This window comes from Leptopilina boulardi, unplaced genomic scaffold (genome assembly GCF_019393585.1).
Source record: "Leptopilina boulardi isolate dan_hultmark-lab unplaced genomic scaffold, ZJU_Lbou_2.1 LbouV2_224, whole genome shotgun sequence".
Lineage (NCBI taxonomy): Eukaryota > Metazoa > Arthropoda > Insecta > Hymenoptera > Figitidae > Leptopilina > Leptopilina boulardi.
The window spans coordinates 2,024,902-2,044,853 of NW_026137779.1; the positions used below are offsets into that span (position 1 = coordinate 2,024,902).

The 19,952-nt window shown below is 37.1% G+C and overlaps 1 protein-coding gene across 1 annotated transcript; it reads left to right on the top strand.

The window, feature by feature from the left end:
- The first annotated feature begins 366 nt into the window (after nucleotides 1–366).
- Nucleotides 367–8,723, top strand: LOC127279869 (uncharacterized). The gene is made up of 2 exons (XM_051302515.1): nucleotides 367–555; nucleotides 7,865–8,723. The coding sequence occupies exon 2, from the start codon at nucleotides 8,017–8,019 to the stop codon at nucleotides 8,428–8,430; it is 414 nt and encodes a 137-aa protein (XP_051158472.1). The 5' UTR covers nucleotides 367–555; nucleotides 7,865–8,016; the 3' UTR covers nucleotides 8,431–8,723.
- The last annotated feature ends 11,229 nt before the right edge of the window (nucleotides 8,724–19,952 follow it).

Consider the following 19,952-nt stretch of genomic DNA (forward strand, 5'->3'; position numbering starts at 1 on the left):
ATAAATAACTTAAGAAAAATACTAATAAAAATAAACTAATTTCAGATGGAAATTCTAATCATCGGATACCTTACCGAAGCAGTTGTATAGCCTTTAAAATATTATTGCTACTTATAGCAATAATCATCTTAAAAAAATTATATATTGTGACGAAGTGGTCGTCAGACATCCCCTGTTTAAAATGACGCGCTTGATTGTCGGGCCCAGGAGGTGGCGCCGCCAAACGGAAGAAGGTGTAGCTAGCCGCCGGGACGCCGAAATCAGATGTTCGCGTCAAGAGTATTACGATAGAGACTGTAGTGAGCAGTACAATTTGTGTGTATAGATTTGAGAGAGGAGTGAAAAGAATTATTTGTTGGTCGAGAGTTCGACAGTTTTGTAGTTTTGTGAGAAAAGTTGGATTTGTGGTTGAGCAATTGGTCGAGTGACCAAGAGGGGCTCATTTATTGTAACAATTGTTTGGAGAATAAAAGAAAATTAACGAGTAAATCGACCAAGTTATTGATTTGACCTGTCGACATCTTTGAATTGATCGATTTGTAACGAGAGTTGTGGGTAAGTGAAGATTTGTTTTGTTTCCTGTCGTGTCTCAGAAGGTCATTTTCCCTTTTTTTGACTGGTCTTGACGGAATCTCCTTTGAGATTATTTTTTGGGAAATGTAATAGGTTGGTGTAATAAAAATTAATAAAGTTCGATAAATGAATGTGGTTTGTCAATTCCAATAAAAATTGACTGGCGTCTAACTATTCGCGATTGGGTTTCTTTTTATAACAATTAAAAAGGGGAGGTTAATTAATAAACTTTTAATTATTCCAATATTTACGTTATAAAAATTGGCGCCCAACGTGGGGCATTGTCGAGACATTTGAGACACGACAAATTTAATTGTGACTTGTGGTATTTGACTTAATTTGTTCTATAAAATTTTCTTGTAATTTATGATATTATTTATTGTTGACTTGAAAATTTATTTGACATGTTTTGTGCATTTTTTTTGTGACATGGGCGAGGAGATTTTTGGTGTGTAGAATCAGTGCGCGTTAAAGAAAATTTTTGTGAAAATTATCGCGTCCACGAGGCGACGCCATTTTCATCACGAAAATTTTCAAAGCATAATTTCGCGGAAAATTCCTGACAGATTTTTAAAATAAAAAATTTTATAAAATCAGTGAATTTTTTTGATTTTTGGATGTAGTTATTTTTATGAAAATTATTATATTTTCACTTTTTGTTCCCCACGTGGCCGGCTTCCGTGGAAAATTCCAAGCCTCACGTGATAGTACGCGCATGCGTTGTTAGAAACCTCGCATGAGTTTAAAATTCGAATCTCGGTGCACATACACTCGCGGATCGTGAAAATTTTCTAAGAGAACATTGTTATTGCGCATGACACGGGACTTGGAAATTTTGAACAGAAAGAAGTACAGTGAGAGTAGAAAGAGATAGAGTATCGAGCGAGATCACGGATAAGAGCGATAGAAAAATCGAAATTAAGAACTGTAACAATTTATCGTAAATTGTCAAGATTTTTTTTTAATTGTTAAAATTTTGAGAAAATTATGAACAAATTTTCAGGGCCGTATTGACATATTGGGACCCCGTGGAAATTAATTTTGACAATTCGCAAGAAATTTTTACTGTGTTGATAAAATTAAGAATTTTTTTTTTGACAAGAAAATTATCTTATTAAATTAAACATTTGGTCAGGACCGTATGACAAGGGTACCGGGCCCAACCAAAAGAAATTTTGATACTTGAGTGGAAATTTTTAAGGGAGAAAAATTTTCCGTTATGACAGTCAACCAAATTGTTACGATTATTGTTGACCAGGACCGTATCTAGAGGAGACGGGCCCCCAAAAATAAATTGTGCCATTTTGCATAAATAAAGAATTAATTTGTTTAATTTTTGTTTGTTGACTCTCAACCAAAGCAATCAAAATTTAAAGTGACCAGGCCCGTATCACGGAGTTACGGTACCCCAAAAATTTTTTTTGATAAATTTTCAAAATTTTTCTGGTCGGCGATTAAATAATTGTTTTTTGCGTTTAGTTTTTGGAATTTTTTTGTGATTCGCAATGGAACTCTCACTAGTTGAAATAAATGACTACGTAGAGAAAATGCACAACTTGATGTTGTTGGAACAACCGAGAATTACATGGGGTACAATTCTAAGCATGCCGATAGGGCAAGTTGTGACAACATTATTACAACATCAGTGTTGCATTAGTGGGAGTGCACAGGTACTCAGAGAGAGGTTATTCAGAATTAGTCTGAGAATTGATTTTGCCAATCAATTTGAAGTCCCCTTTTCTGAACTATTTGACCTGGGACAATCTCAAGAGATATTCAGGGTAGAAGCGTTTACTTTCCCAACAGACGAGGAAAGACAAAATATCAACTTAAACAGAGGAGGGGGGCAAAATTCTGACAGTGAGGAGGAAGCGGGACGTGGTTCACCTCGTGACTTGGGAATGTTGGGAATGGACAGGAGTGGGGGAAATAGCGCGTCACACAGCAGACACAGTCCGACCAATGACAACCTACCACCCCCGGTTATGACTTCGGCATGTATCATGACAAATTCGGTAATCACCACGATGTCCCAATCATTTTCCACAACTACTTGTGCGATAATGACAGCACCCCAAACGATAGTGTCATCCACAATGGCACCAAGTGTCCTCAGTTTAAGGGAATCGGTCGCTCGTTTTAGCCTGAGTCCGGAAATGAGAAAACTTATTTTATTAAACCAACGTTTTACAGAGTTATCAACGGGATTTGACTTGGGAGGGGTAATTGATTCTGGGGTAACCCACCAAATGCCAATTCAGAGCACACCCCAAAATCAACAGAATGAAGTTTCTCATACACCCCTACAAAGAGAAACTGACGAGAGAAATAATTCACATCACCCCACCCCAAACGTTGGGACTATTGAGAATTTTAAGTGTCCCATTTCAAAACAAGAAAGAATTTCAAGGTTAGCGACTGATGGTAGTGAGAAGAGCACTGACGTGGGAGAAGAATCGAGGTTTGACAAGAGATCGGTGTTGGGTGGGAGGGAACAACGTCCATATAGGGACAGTGACAGAGCGCGATCTGGTAGAAATACAAAGAAAACAAATGCTAGGAGGACTCTTTTCGACGAGACATCTAGTGACTCGGAATCAGAGAGCAGCGACACATTACCGACAAGACGTGACTTCCGAGAAGCAGAGAGGCGCTCTAAAGTTACAAAAATCCTCAAAGATTGGGACATTAAATTTTCCGGAACCGAGCGTGAAGACCCGGAAGAATTCCTGGAGCGGATGGAAGATTGTCGATTAGGCGAGTTGTTCAATGACGAAGAACTCCTGCAAGCAATTCCGAGTATTTTTCGAGAAAACGCGAGTCGTTGGTTCCGAACTTTGCGACATGACGTCAAATCATGGAAATCGTTCAAACGGGCGTTCAAACGCGAATATTTGACTACGACCGACGATGACGAGGTGGTTGACGAACTGAGGAGTAGAACTCAAGCTAAGGGGGAGAAGATTTCTGCATATTTGACAAGTTTGAGGTTAATAATGGGACATTTAAAAAGACCATTGTCAACGGAGCAACAAGTTAAAATTGCGTATAAAGGGCTGACCCCAACATATCGTCGACAGGTGGATGCGTCGGGAATGGAGTCTCTCTCCAAGTTGGAGAAAAATTTGCGTCAGTATGAGAAGGTGAAGGACCTTGATGACCGGTATCTTCCCCCACCCTCAAAAGAGAAGATGCGTTTCCCCGCTGCAGCGTTCAAAGGGGCAAAGAAAGAGTCGACTAAGGGTTCGAAAAATGTGGCCGTGATAGAAAAGGATGAAGGTACCACTGATCAAGAGAGTATTGCGGAAGTGACCAGCGGGACGAAAAAGGCGGAAAAGAAAACTAAGAAGTCAAAGACGAAAAAGTCCAAGACGAAAAAGAATTCTGAGGAAGTGGAGGTGGAAGCCTTGAAACAAACTACCCCCACCCCTCCCACCGCCCCAGTCCAGGTACCGAACCCGCCGACGTACGCGGCTGTAACGGCGAACAAAGGGAACAAGAGGTTCCAACCTAAACAGGCTGGTACAGGGACAGTACCAGTGGGACAACCAGGGACACCTGGGACACCAAAACCATTTGTTGGCATATGCTTCATTTGCCAAATGGTAGGACATCGTTCTACACAATGTCCACAAAGAACGTGTTTTGTGTGTCAGCAACCAGGGCATTTTGCAGCACACTGTCCCACCCGCGCCCAGCAGTTGGAATCTTGTCTGGTATGCAAGACTCCCGGGGTAAATTTTTTGACATGTCCCACATGTATCCACGTGCGTAATGCATTGGGAAACAGCCTGTGGGTGGCACAGAACGCGTCTGTACCCCCCTCCAATCCCCCCAGAAATCAATAGACAAGATTTCTTATGACAGGGTAGAGAGGTCGTTGACAGTTGGGGTAGAGAGGTCAGAAAATTTTAAAGAGAAAAAGAAAGGGTTAAATTCATTCCCAGTCAACCAAGGAGCATCTTGCAGTTGGCAGTGGAGTGGGGATGAAGTTGTTGACCAGAGTAAGAGGGAAGTAAGTAAAGGAGAGGTGAAGAGTAAGGAGTACTTACTCATAAAAGGGAGTATGATTGACGGGACAAAAGGTACTGAAGGTGAGTCAGTACCAATGGTCCAGGGAAGGGGAGAGGCTGTGACGGGCACAGTTGACCCAAACCTTATTATTGACAAGGATGTGGATGGTAGCCGATGCGAAAACAGATACTTTTTCCGTATGCACATTGGTAAGAATTCTTTTGAGGCACTTTTCGACCCTGGAGCAATGGTTTCAGTAATCAGTGACAGAGTGGCAGCGCCTTTCAAAGATCGAATCCAGCCTTGCAATACGTCAATCAGGAGTGCTATTGGAGGTACTACCGAAACAGCAGGAATTTTAAACTTGAACATCACTGTGGATGGTCATTCCCAGAAATTCGCTGTTAAAGTTCTTAGCTCAGTGATTCAGGACATCATTTTAGGCGTTGACTTTTGCAAGGCTTGGAAGATGGATGTCCAATTGGGACCTGGGTTGTGGAGAGTCTTCGGTGGTGACTGGCACGTGTTCTGCGTAAAGGACACTATAGAGGGCGAAGAAGAGATATACGCCGAGTGTGCAGGTATCTCTGCGTTGACGGACAAACAAAGAGATATCGTGCAAGAGGTGGTTAACCGCCTAGTTCTACCACAGGGTGAGACCTTGGGTATGACAGACTTGACGGAACACCACATCAGGATGACGGATGAGACTCCAGTCCAGCACCGACAAAGACGAATGTCCCCAATTATGATCACTTGGGCACAGGGTCATGTTGTCCAACTGTACAGACAAGGGGTAATAGAGCCGTCGGGAAGTAATTGGAGGACAGCTCCGGTTATAACAAATAGAGGCGATAATGATTTTCGACTATGTATGGACTTTAGGGACGTGAATAAAGTCACGGTAAAAGACGCGTATCCACTTCCGACGATAGATTCGATTCTTGACAAGCTTAGAAGAGCCCGTTACCTATCGAAAATTGACTTAAAGTTGGCATACCATCAGATTCCCATGGCCGAAGATAGTAAAAAGTACACAGCATTTGCCATTCCTGGCTCGGGACTTTGACAATATCGCCGTATGCCTTTCGGTTTGACGAACGCACCAATGACGTTCCAACGACTGATTGACGCCCTTTTTGGACCGGAATGTGAACCATTCGTGTTCGGATATCTTGACGACATCATCGTTGTGACTGATAATTTTGACGAACACCTTAAATGGTTAGAATTAGTGTTGAAGAGGTTGGCTGACGCGGGTTTGGTGGTTAATCCTGACAAGTGTGAATTTGGTTGCTCACAAGTCAGATATCTGGGATATCTTCTGGATAGCGAGGGATTAAGACCTGACCCGAAGAAAACGGAACCGGTACAGAATTACCCAGCTCCGACAAACGTCAAACAAGTCCGTAGATTTTTGGGTATGGTAGGTTGGTACTCTAGATTCATCAAAAATGACAGTGACATAAAAGTACCACTCCTCAAATTACTTCAAAAGGGTCGCGAATGGGAATGGGGTGACGAGCAACAGGAAGCTTTTGACGTGTTAAAGAAGAAATTAACATCGGCTCCAGTTCTAGCCCGTCCTGACTTTAGCAAAACGTTCACCATCCAGTGTGATGCTAGCAACTATGCTATTGGCGCTGTTTTGACTCAGGAGTTTGAAGACGGTGAACATCCGATTATCTACATTAGTCGAGTGTTGACTGGGGCGGAGAGAAATTATAGTGTCACGGAGAAGGAGTGCCTGGCACTATTATGGGCAATTAAGAAGTTTCGGCCATACGTTGAGGGATATAAATTCCGAGTGATCACGGACCACAGCGCATTGCGATGGCTAAGGAATTTAAAAGACCCGACCGGACGACTTGCGAGATGGGCACTAGAAATGCAGTGTTGGAACTTTGAAATCGTTCACCGGAAGGGTGCACTGAACAATGTTCCTGACGCATTGTCTAGGATGACTGAGGATGACGAGACGGGAATTGACGCGTTCGAGACTATTGAAGACCAATGGTACCTAAACAGGATGGAAATGGTCCAGAAGTTTCCAACACGATTCCCGGGCTGGATGATTGATAACGAACTCTTATATCATTATCGAAACGATCCTTTGCTTCTTCCAATTGATGGTAACGAGGATGGCTGGAAGTTGGTCGTACCAGAGGAATATAGAGACAGAGTTCTACATGACGGTCATACAGTCGCATCAGCGGGTCATCTAGGAGTGGAGAAGACTTATAACCGAGTGGCTAGGGAGTACTACTGGCCAGGAATCTGGAACGATATCCATCAGTACGTTACTCGTTGTCCTCAATGCCAACTCCATAAGGTCTCTCAGGCTGGTCCCTTAGGATTGATGGGACAGAGAATCGTGGAACGACCTTGGTCAGTCGTGGCGGCTGACACGATGGAATTCCCCCCCAGTAAGAGTAGATGTAGATACTTGGTGGTTTTTCAGGATTTGTTCTCGAGATGGGTCGAGTTAAAACCCTTAAGATCAGCTGACGGGAAGTCGGTGACTAGAGCATTCGAGGAGTTGATACTTTTCCGATGGGAGACACCCAACTTTTTGTTAACTGACAATGGGAAGGAGTTCGACAACCGGTATCTCAAGGACGCACTTCAGGAATATGGAGTGAAGCATATTACTACACCTCCATATCACCCTCAAGCCAATCCGGTAGAAAGGAGTAATCGGACCTTAAAAACCATGATTTCGGCATTTATTGGGAGTGACCATCGTGACTGGGACCTCCATGTTCACGAATTTCGACATGCGATGAACACGGCGACCCAAGCAACAACCAAATCTTCCCCCGCTTACTTGAATTATGGTAGGAATCCCCGATTAATTAAAAGTTTGCGACGAGAGGTTGAGGCCAAAGACAAGGTAGTTCTGATAAAACCAGAAGAGTGGGCTGACAGAGTGAAACGTTTAGACGCGTTGCGGGACTTGGTGAAGAAGTTCATTGACAGGGAACGTGACAGACAACCTGGGTACTATAATCGAAACCGCAAGGACGTGCCCTTTAAAGTAGGAGATTTGGTACTACGCAAAACCCATAAGTTATCTAGCGGAAACCGAAATTTTGCGACAAAACTTGCACCAAAATACGAGGGACCTTTTGAAATTGTCGAACAATTGTCCCCAACGGTATTCGTATTGCTCGCTAGTGATAGTCGCAGAATCCCCAAAGTCCATGTCACCGACCTTAAGAAATATCTACCCCCTCGAAATTGCCTAATTCCGTACTAATAAATTTTAAAATTTCAGATATCGGAGAGAGTAATTTTGACAAGGGAAAGAGGAGTTGGAAACGAGAAAGGACGTTTGACTCGAGTGACAGAGGTGAGAGGAGTCGTGACAAGGCAAAGCGAAGGCGGAGAGAGAACTATCGTTCAGTACCGCATTTACCAAAGTACGACATGCCACGCAGAGGATTGACTGGGGAGTTGACGGGAGATACTAGGAGAATACCACGACGTGAGGGCAGCGCGCTGTTGCCAGACAAGTGGAAGGGAAATGACGAGCTGTGCAAGAAGTTTAACATGCCAGAGGCCAAACTGACAGAGGTTTCAAAGGAAGCGCCCAAATCAAAGTTGGTACCGGCCAAACCACCAATTGTGGAACTGCTTCCGACGAGAGAAACTCCATTGTTGGTCGATATTCCCCCTCCAGCGTATTATGACGTGACAGCTCCTAAGAAAAAGGAGAAGAACCTGGCGGAGGCCATCCGAGAATTGACAGAGTTGATGGCAGGACTACCGATGGAAACCATCAACTTGGCGATTCGCCAATTGATCGAGGAGCGCAGGAACTCGAGTGGAAAAGAGGAGTGATTGGAGCTGCTCGATAATTATTTTGACATGGGATGGGATGGTTTGCTTTTGAGTTTTTCTTTTTCTTTTTTTTTGAGTTTGTTACAGGTTCGGTTGATTTTTCTTTTTGGTTTTGACGTGTTATCTGGAGGTAACACGGACTAGGAGAGGGGCTTTGTGACGAAGTGGTCGTCAGACATCCCCTGTTTAAAATGACGCGCTTGATTGTCGGGCCCAGGAGGTGGCGCCGCCAAACGGAAGAAGGTGTAGCTAGCCGCCGGGACGCCGAAATCAGATGTTCGCGTCAAGAGTATTACGATAGAGACTGTAGTGAGCAGTACAATTTGTGTGTATAGATTTGAGAGAGGAGTGAAAAGAATTATTTGTTGGTCGAGAGTTCGACAGTTTTGTAGTTTTGTGAGAAAAGTTGGATTTGTGGTTGAGCAATTGGTCGAGTGACCAAGAGGGGCTCATTTATTGTAATAATTGTTTGGAGAATAAAAGAAAATTAACGAGTAAATCGACCAAGTTATTGATTTGACCTGTCGACATCTTTGAATTGATCGATTTGTAACGAGAGTTGTGGGTAAGTGAAGATTTGTTTTGTTTCCTGTCGTGTCTCAGAAGGTCATTTTCCCTTTTTTTGACTGGTCTTGACGGAATCTCCTTTGAGATTATTTTTTGGGAAATGTAATAGGTTGGTGTAATAAAAATTAATAAAGTTCGATAAATGAATGTGGTTTGTCAATTCCAATAAAAATTGACTGGCGTCTAACTATTCGCGATTGGGTTTCTTTTTATAACAATTAAAAAGGGGAGGTTAATTAATAAACTTTTAATTATTCCAATATTTACGTTATAATATATATATTCTGTATACAGACATAACCATGACAAGACGCCGATCAAATCAACAATTATCAATTTAAAATCATAATAAATCCATTAGGGACAATAGATACAGTAAGGGGGGGGGACATAATACAAAAAAAATAACCCAATAAAAATTTCAATACTCAAAAGAAACAACCAAACATCAACAGCGCCTCTAGTGCAAGCCATGAATAAAAATCCATGTACCAAGTAGGGATGGGAATCGAAATGAAGTAATCGAATATCGATTAATCGATCGAATCTTCTAGAACAGTAAAAAGAAGTCGATTAATCGACACTAAAATTCGAATAAATTCGACTTTATTCGATTTTTTTAAATCCATAAATGAGAGATTCTTTTTCAATCGCCCCAGCCCAAAAAGTCAATGTTCTGGGATTGGCTTCATACTTTGGTAAATTGTTGTCCTATATGATAGTAATAAATCCCTATAATATAAACTCATTAAAAAAATATTTGTAGAAAGTAGAGGGGGTTGAAGTTTTGACGTTAAGGGTAACATTGTCATTTTCAAATCCGTATAACTTTGACAAAATTTAATGGATTTTAATTTATCCATAATGAATTTTAATGCATTTTTCATGTACTTTTCAAAAATGTTAACAAAATTTAAAAAAAAAAATTTTACCCCTTTTTTTTCAAAATCAACCCTTATTTTTCGATTTTCACCCCTTCGGGAATTTTTTTTTTTATTTTTTTTATTTTCATTGGAAAGCTGTGGTTTTTTCCCATGAGCTATGTAAATATGAAAGTGGGACAACAATAATTTTGTGAGAAACATAATATTAAATTAGGCGGTGCCTACCTAAATCCTCAAAGATGATCTCCAGGTATACCCCTTATCGGCACCGTCTACTTTAATATTCTGTTTCTCACAAAATTATTGTTGTCCCATTTTCATATTTACATAGCTCATGGGAAAAAACCTCAGCTTTCCAATGAAAATAAAAAAAAAAATACCCGAAGAGGTGAAAATCGAAAAATAAGGGTTGATTTTGAAAAAAAGGGGTCAAAAATTTTTTTTTCTAAATTTTGTATACATTTTTGAAAAGTTCGTGAAAAATGCATTAAAATTCATTATAGATAAATTAAAATCCATTAACTTTTGTCATAGTTATACGGATTTGAAAATGACAATGTTACCCTTAACGTCAAAACTTCAACCCCCTCTACTTTCTACAAATATTTTTTTAATGAGTTTATATTTTAGGGATTTATTACTATCATATAGGACAACAATTTACCAAAGTATGAAGCCAATCCCAGAACATTGACTTTTTGGGCTGGGGCGATTGAAAAAGAATCTCTCAAATAGGTAAAAAAATTGCGTTAACGAAAAAATTTTCAATAAATAAATTCATAATTTATCATTAAGAAAGCATTTATTTCAACAAACAATTATAAAATTAAATTATTAACATTTAATAATTTTTTATAATAAATCTGAAAAGTATAAAATTATTTAGTTAATATTCGAAAAAAAAATCTGAAAAAAATTGACTGATTTTTTTTCATAATTTCTTGTTTCTACTAACCAATTTTAATAATAAAGTGCATGTATCATAATTCCGATAACCTATTATTTTTAAGTTTAAATTTTATTAGTGTACATTTTTCTCGAAAGTTTTTATATGTATTTAAGAATATACTTACCTAAAAATTTTGGCAAACACCACTGTGGTAAAACATGGGTAAAAGCTTTGTTATCATTCACTTGTCTTCTTAGTTTAACCAGTTTAACCATTAAAGTCGTTAATAGACATTTGACGGTCGTTGTAGAATCTGATTGTGGCAGGGACGATTAACCGCTCATGTTGTGAGCCAAAATGTGTTTCCAAAACTTGCCACGCTTTTTTGCCGATTAATCGAATAGAGTATTCGACTACTGTCGATTAGTATATCTTACTAATCGATTTCTATTATTCGATTAATCGACACCTACTATTCGATTTTTGCTTATAATCGATTTCGATTTTACCATCCCTAAAATGTTCCTTTACCAAGAATCAACACACGCAAACATTAAGTATTTGTAAAAGATCTTGAAAATACTCGACCTCAAGAACAAAAATGGAGTTAGAGGTTCCAGCTCTGCAACAGATAACAATGTAAAATGTTTAATATTAACAAACACAAATTATATGATGTTACAAACAAATAGACAAAATAATTTTTACAAACCCTGAAGAATCAGTTACATTTGAAAATGATACAACAGGTGTATTTGGACGTCGTGCCATCATATCTAATAGAATTTTTTCCATAAACTTCATCTCTTTGGTGAAACTTTCCTGTAATCTTTCCAACTGATACGACGAATTTCACCCAGTTGTGCTGCCGGAACATACAAGGAATTTTTTTTGGGACGACCTCTTCTTTTTTTTCCTTCTTTTCCTTTATCGATTTCTGAAGGATGTTTTCACTTAAAAGAAGATTCATCTGAACCGATCGAGTCAATGACAATAATTTATTTAAATGATTGTAAAGGTCCAGTGGATTAAAAAATACGTCAGTGTCTAAATAAGAAACAAATTCAATTGTTACACACACAAAAATTACTCCTTATCTATGTAAAATCCTTCCTGAAGAAAGAGATGTCCACTTGACAATAGTTTATTTTTTAAAACAAGTGAAGAAACTTTAATTAATTTAATTTTGTTTGTATTAAGTGTGTACGTGATGTTCGGTACTACACTGATAAGCATCCTAGATTAGATATAAAAGTGTTCTTGATGTGCGGATCACCTCGTATCTGATTGTTCTAAGTCAGCCATACTTGCAGTTCGGTCAACTGATTCAAGAATACAGTTCTTGATAAATTCAAAACTGAATAAAAGTATTTATCCATTTCTTTTGGGCACATATTTCAAATTTTGATGATTTGAAGGCGATGCAGGAAAATTCATACCACGATGATCCGTTTGCGCTTTTCTTTAAACTTTTTGGTAATTTCGAATTAATGTAGGAAAATCGTTACCAGCATCATCCATTTGTGCGTTTCTTTTAGGCACTTTATTTAAATTTTGCTGATTTGTAGGTGAAACCGTACAATTTTCTTTTTCTGAGGTGCTTTTGGAAACGAAAGTGTTAAATTTCATGATTTAGTTTTTGTTACATTTTTGTAAGGAATGTTGACTATTTCCGAGTTAACAACTGATTATTTCTTATCAGCAAAGTAGAACTGGGCATTGCTCTCTCTAACTACTACCGTTTCACACAAGTATCATAAATTATAAAAATTTTATCTTTCGACGATTGAAAATAATTGTGAAAATAAACTACAAAAAATATTAAATTTAATATTCTAATAACTAATTGAATAGAATGACGCCTAGAAAATGGGTATTTATTAATTTTAATTTATATTAAATCCCAAATTAAATTAAAATTATTAATTTTAAATAATTAATGGGCTATACCAGTGTGACACTTTCAAAAAATCGATTTTTTTGGCTTATTCGATAGTTTATACTTTCAAAAATATCCTGTGAAAGCGGCAAGGTCATATCTTGAATAGGTTTCGAATGGCAGCATTCTAAACAGCGACCGCTCTCTGCTATAAGCCGCTCCACCTGCCTATAGACGGACTTTAAACGCTTTTTTCTCGAAACGACATTTTTCAAAATTGCTGACATCATAACTCAACGAGAAATTGACCGATTGACTTCAAATTGAAATTGAGCTATCTTAAATATATTTACTATACAATGATCAAAGATCTTTTTGATTGGTTGAAAATTGTCAATTTGTCATTAAAAAACGACCATTATTTTACCCCAAAAAACGAAACTTTTTTTCAAAACTACGCCATTTTGTTAATTTTTGGAATTTTTTAAAAATCGTAGATCTTTGTATAGGAAATACCTTCAACTTTAAGAATCTTTTTGAATTTTTTTGTTTTATTTACTCATTTGGCCGGAATTGTGTCAGCAGTTAGGGAACATTTTTTTTGTCACCTCCGAAGACAGTACATAATTGCGTTATTTTTCAATATTTTTTTAAAAAAAACTCTTAAAATATAACTGAAAATATACCTTATTATGTCCAAAGAACTTCAAAATATTCTATCGAGTACTTTCTTTTAATAAAATTCCCAACAATCTCATAATTTTTCATGGATTACACTGGTATAGCTCCTTAAAATATTAAATTCATGACATTTTTTTTGGGTAATATTGAAATTTTTAAGAAAATTGATTAAAATTTCACATTTCAAAGTGATTTAAAACATTTAGAAATGATTTTTATTAGATTTTCAATATTTTGTTAATGCTTTTAATTAATTCTTAAAAATATTTTTGTAGAAATTATATTTTTTAATTTAAAGAACTTTTTTAAACCACCTTATAGAATACTTTCAAAGAAGAAAACATATGTCAAAGCTTTTTTTATATATTTTAATTATAGAAAAAATATTTTTACATTTTAATCTTTTATACATTGGTGACTTTGAAGAATTTTGGAGAAATTGACATTGTCTGTAGTTCTGTTTACCAGACGATAATATTCTTCTTCTAGTTCATCGTAATCAGTAATTAGTACAAGATCGGTGATGATTTTATGTTGCTTCACATCATCTTTCTAGGCATCAGGAACGGTTGAAACTTTGAGGGCAGCAATTTTATCGTGTAAAATAGCGGTGGTCGCTGTCATACATGAACTCGTGAATTAGGAGTCGATGTAATTCTACAAATTCTGCAAGTTAATTTTGTGGATTGCAACAAGTTCTGTGGATTCCTCTGTAAATTTAGGAACGGAATACGGATTTTGTTGACCTTTTTTTTTTTGTTATAAACTTTACTTTTTATCTTGGTAGCTTTGAGCATTTTTGCTTCGACTTTCGCACGGAGCGCGTTTATTTGTTTTAAGCATTCAAGCCAGTCATTAGCGGTGTCAATTGAAGTTACATCGTCAATATTAATATCGAGTGATTCCTTACCGCTGCGTCTCAACTCACGAATATGGTTGAAATACGCGGGTTTAACACCAAGTGAAGAGTGCTTAGTATCATTATACGCAAACTGTATTTCGTTCAGGAGAAAATCCCGTTCGCGGTGGTCGTCTCCTAAAAGGCTGGCAATCATAGTTCTTAGATTGCGATTTACGCGTTCCTCCAGCTTAGATAGCAGATGATAAACTGGGGTAGTTCTTTGTTCGGACCTGATCTTACTCATGAAGTTAGTAATACTACGATCAATAAATTCCGTCCCATTGTCGGTTAGAAAAACTCTTGGGATTCCACATCGATGCATAAGAGTATTTAATAACCTTACTATTTTTGGTCCATTGGCTGCAGATAGTGGAAAGCATTCTATATAACGCGAGTAAGTGTCTTCATATACTTAAACGAATCGCTTACCAGAATTTGATCGCTAAAGAGGACCTGTAATATAGAGGGACACTACTTCCCATGGTTCTCTGATTTTTCTGGGGTACATTAAACCATGCGAGAGATAATTCTTAAGTTTGCATTTAAAGCAGATCTCAGACGCTAATATAACGCTTAATATCCTCTCGCAGACCAGGCCAATAGTAAAGAGTAAGAATCGCACGTTTTATTTATCCCTTGATGCGCCGACTGCGGAGCATCTTGAAATTCTTTTATAATGGGGATAATTTCATCTTCTTTTAACACCTTTTTCCAAGATTTTTCATGTTCTACAGTCCAGTCCTAGAACACTTTAGGGCTGGCTAACTAGTTGAGCGGCCCTTGCACTAGCGCAATGTTACTTTGGTGGCGATAGTACCAATTTACTGAACCGTTGAATTGTCGTAATTCTTTTCGATTTTTAGGAATCGGACGCTCAAGGATAGTCTTAGAAATAAGACTTGTCTTTATTAATCGAAAGGCCAGCTTCCTGTAAAATATTGAACACAATGTCTATTAATAGGAGGTGTTCCTCAAATGTACGCGAGATGATTATTCAATCATCTAAATACGCGTGAACCTGAACGGAAATCTTTCTGGCAAATAATTATCGCGAATGTACTTAACGAATCCGAAGACATTCGAACCCTTTCGAATTGTCCACGACCGGGCACTACGAAAGCGGTGTACTCTCGCGACTTTAGATCTATCAGAATATGATGAAAAGCATCAATGAGGTCTATTGTACTATATTTGCCTCGGATAGTGCATCCAAAATTGTATCCATTCGCGGTAATGGGTATGCCGATTTCTTTGTGTTTTTATTTAATTTGCGGTAATTTATACAGACTCTTGGACTACCATCTTTGCGATATGTCAATACGACGGAACTAGCGTAACAACCATTACTTTTTTCTGTAAAATTCTTTTCTTAATATTAATCAATTTGGTCATTAATAATTTTATTTGCTTTGGCGCTACGTCGGTATGGTTTTAACATTAATGGCGTTTCACCAATCAATTCGATGACGTACCGCGCACCGTCTCAGAGTCCGAATAAATCGCGTCGTCATACTCACTTTCTGAATCACTTGTGTAATCTGTACCAGCATACGCTTAACTAAGCGTTAATGCATTTCGAGAGATGCATGTTGATTCTTGGGTGGCGTGGCTGACGCTCGAGGTTCTGTAAGAATGCACTTTATCGGGGTTAACTAAATTGACGACATTATTAGAATTTTCCGTTATCGATTGTCTATTTTTATCGCAATTGCTTTTTAAGTTTTCGCCTGGCATCCTTGTCGTTTTTTGATGAGAATGGATTGGGCGAATTTTCATTGCAAGGAGGAAACTCGCTATTAAAATTACACTGGTCGACAAAAAATAACTTTTTTATGGTTCAAAGATCGGACAAGGTTATCCTTATAGGATTTTCATCGCTGAACACGAATCTGACCTTTTAAAGTTCTCATCACGTCGAGATTTTGAGCAAAATGGACTCAAAATCTCAAAAAACTTTGTTTTTGGCCTTTTTTCATCACGTGTAGAGAATGATGCCGAGGAGCTAGAAGTCTCTAATTAGTCTTAAATTAAAGCTTGAACTGTCAACTATAAGAATCAAATCAAAATAGCTCTGAACCAATCAAAAATTTTCATATAATACAACTTTTTCATGTGCGCGCGCACTCTAATTGCACTCATAGAGCGGTACACAATGGCACACTTCTTATTAATTTTATTTGCGCTATTTATTTTTATTTATCATTTTTGGGTTGTTCGCTGAACATTGCTGATTGAATGTAAGGTTTTTATTTTTAAAAAAACCTCAAAAACCCCTACATACCAAGTTTCAGTCGAATCCATCAATTTTTGAAATTTTATGTCCGACATTTTGAAATAAATAGCGCAAATAAAATTAATAAGAAGTGTGCCATTGTGTACCGCTCTATGAGTGCAAGTAGAGTCCGAGCGCACATGAAAAAGTTGTGCTATATGAAAATTTTTTATTGGTTCAGAGCTTTTTTGATTTGATTCTTATAGTTGAGAGTTCAAGCTTTAATTTAAGACTAATTAGAGACTTCTAGCTCCTCGGCATCATTCTCTACTCGTGATGGGAGCATTTGGAGGTCTGATTCGTGTTCAGCGATGAAAATCCTATAAGAATAGCCTAGTCCGATCTTTGAACCATTTTTCGTGTCGACCAGTGTTATCAAACCATTCTGTCATGAAAGGATGCGGAAAAGTATGCGGACCTGGAGGTGGTGGCATCGCATAAGAATTTTCTTGGTAATTTAATGGGTAGTTTGGTGGGAAGTGGAGACCAATTTGATAAAAGTCGTAATTATGGTTGCATTCACGACCATAACCATTCCAGCTGTTACCACGACCGCGGTTATTGTAATACGTATAATTTTTGTTCTTATTTATTTATTTGCTTTTTGTAAATTTCTATTTTATTAAAATTTCTTCTGGTTCTGTTTTACTTTCTTTCTTACTATTTGGGTTGGGTACACTTGACATGGAATGACCCATCCACAAGGTAAGGTAAGGGTGAGCCAACCCATTTTTTTGACATGGATAGTACAATAGTTGGTTACACTTGATATGGAATGACCCACATGAATATAGCTGCAAGTCCCCCCTTCTCCCCCTCCGTCGCAAAAAATGACCTAAATTTTAAGGTTATGTTCATTTCAAGACTCTGAAAAGGACCGCAAGTCCTCCCCCCTCCCTTACCCTCTTTCCGTATTTCCCGTCAAAAATGACATAAATTTTGAGGTTATGTTCGTTTCAAGACTGTGAATATAGTCCTTCCTTACGTTGAAGGAGAGGTGGATTTTCCGCCGAAATTGAACTAAATTTTAAGGTTAAGTTATTTTGTCTGGAAACGACCAAGAAACAAACATAACCTCAAAATTTAGGTCTACATTTGGCGCAAAAAGACAAAGGAACAAACATAACCTCAAAATTTAGGTCAAACTTTGAAGAAAAATGACCAAAAAACGAACATAATTTTAAATGTAGGTCAAATTTTAGCTGGAAAATTTAAAAAATTAGATAAATTTTGTTTTAAAAATTGAAAATAATAAAAATTATTGTTAATAAAAATCGTAAATAACATTTAAATGAATAAATAATAAAATATTAATAATAGTTTTAAATTCCAGAAATTGTCTAAACATTAACTCAAACATCTAGAAAACCAATAAAAAATTGGGCTTGGCGCGCAAAGCGCGCAGGGGGGCGAAGCCCCCCTAATATATATATAGGGGGTAAAATTCCTGTAGCGAACTAAGGGAAAAAAATTTTGATCGGATCGGGCTGTAACTTGCACATAGTTCAGCCCTAGGGGTGAGTGATTTAACCACGAAGTATTGTGAGGTTTTTTCAAAAACTGTCGAAGAGGGAGGTGGTTGAATTTTTTTGAAAAATTAAAACAATGAATATTTCACCCTTCGAGAAGCGAACGGCTCACTATCGCAGCAGTCAAACAGCTGACTCTCGTTTAAGAGAACTGCTTGACCGGCGGGTTAGGCGGTTCTCCTTTTTTCTCCGTGTAGTGTAATTTTTGAGAGATTAATGTGATAAATAAGCCTACCAAATTTTATCCAAATCCACTAAAACCTGTTAAAGATATCGTGTTCACAAAAACGATCCACACACACACATACATACACACATACATACATCCGGACAATTGATCAGGATCTCATATAACATGTTTCTATATAGAAGAAAATTTGTTTTCACCATGTTTAAAAATTTTATAAACGAGGGGACTACAAAGCTTACTCCACGAGGAAGCAAAATGATATATTTTATAAACAAATAAAGTTATCGTAATTCTGACGTTATTAAATGAAATTTGACATAATTCCACATCTAACAAGCCCTGTATAAAGTGTTTTGGATTAGTGGATTGTTAATAAACAATTGGCTAACATTACACTTGTTTATAAATAATCCTCTAATCCAAAATAGTTCATATATAGGGTTCGTTGGATGCGGAATTACTTCAGCTTTCAACTGGTAGCTTCAGAATTGCAATAACTTTATTTATTTGTACAATATTTCATTTTTTATTAACATTAATTAATTAATATCTCGAAAATAATAAAAAAGGACATCTCAATATTTTTTGTGGTCAATAAAACATTTTTAACTTTAAAAAAAAAATAAAAAAAAGACCGAACTTAAAACAAAAGTCGAAAAATTTTTCATTTTCAAAAAAGGGTCAAATTTTTAATTCTTTGAAAATTTTTTTGCACCATTTGAAAGAGCATGAAAAAACGTTTCGAAAACATAAAGGTCAAATTTTTTTTATCTTTCTGTTTAAAAGTTGGAAGTCTTCAAAAATTCACTGTTTAAATTTTTCAAAAAAATTCAACCCACTCCCTCTCCTACAGTTTTGAAAAAACCTTACAATACTTCGTGGTTAAAGCACTCACCCCTAAGGCTAAACTATGTGCAAGTTATAGCCCGATCCGATCAACTTTTTTTCACCTAGTACTCTACAGGAATTTTACCCCATATATAAATGGCAGACACATGAAAAATGTTAATTCTGTTTTTGAACACAGAAAATTATAAGGTATTAAAATAAGCTGCAACGCTTATTATTTTAATCCAATTTTGCTTATTTTAATACCAAAATGGATTAAAATAAGCAAAATTAGATTAAAATAATAAGCGTTGCAGCTTATTTTAATGCCTTTTAATTTTCTGTGAAAGCAATAAATGTGAAAGTGAAGAATATTTATTACATGTCCTTGAAACGGTGGACAAATGTCAAACTTGTCAAGGCAGTTTGAATATAGAAAATAATCGGATTAATGTGAGCTTTTTGTAATTGTTTATGTTTATTAATGGTATCAACATCTTAAGAAATAAATGCTCTCCTTTTATACTACCAGAATGTTTAAAGCTAAAATGTCGTCAAAATCAGTGCAATTATTGTAAAAATGTAGGATATGTGTTAAATACTAAAATTATTCTTCGCTGAAGAAACAGGAATTATAAAAATACAGGTCGAGTGAAGGAAAGAGCCCAAGCTACTATTCAATTATTAAAAGCAACGGTAAGAGAATCACGAGAGAAATTAAGTAAACTTTTGACGATTGTATAGATAAAATGTTATCTGAAAACTTAAATATTTGCCCAAATGATCAGTTAGCCATTATAGAAATTCTAAAAGCTTCGAAAGTTATAAGTGCAAAAGGTCGAAGGTATTCAGATCATTGGTTTATCCTCTGTCTTCTGTTACACATGCGGTCACCAGTAACG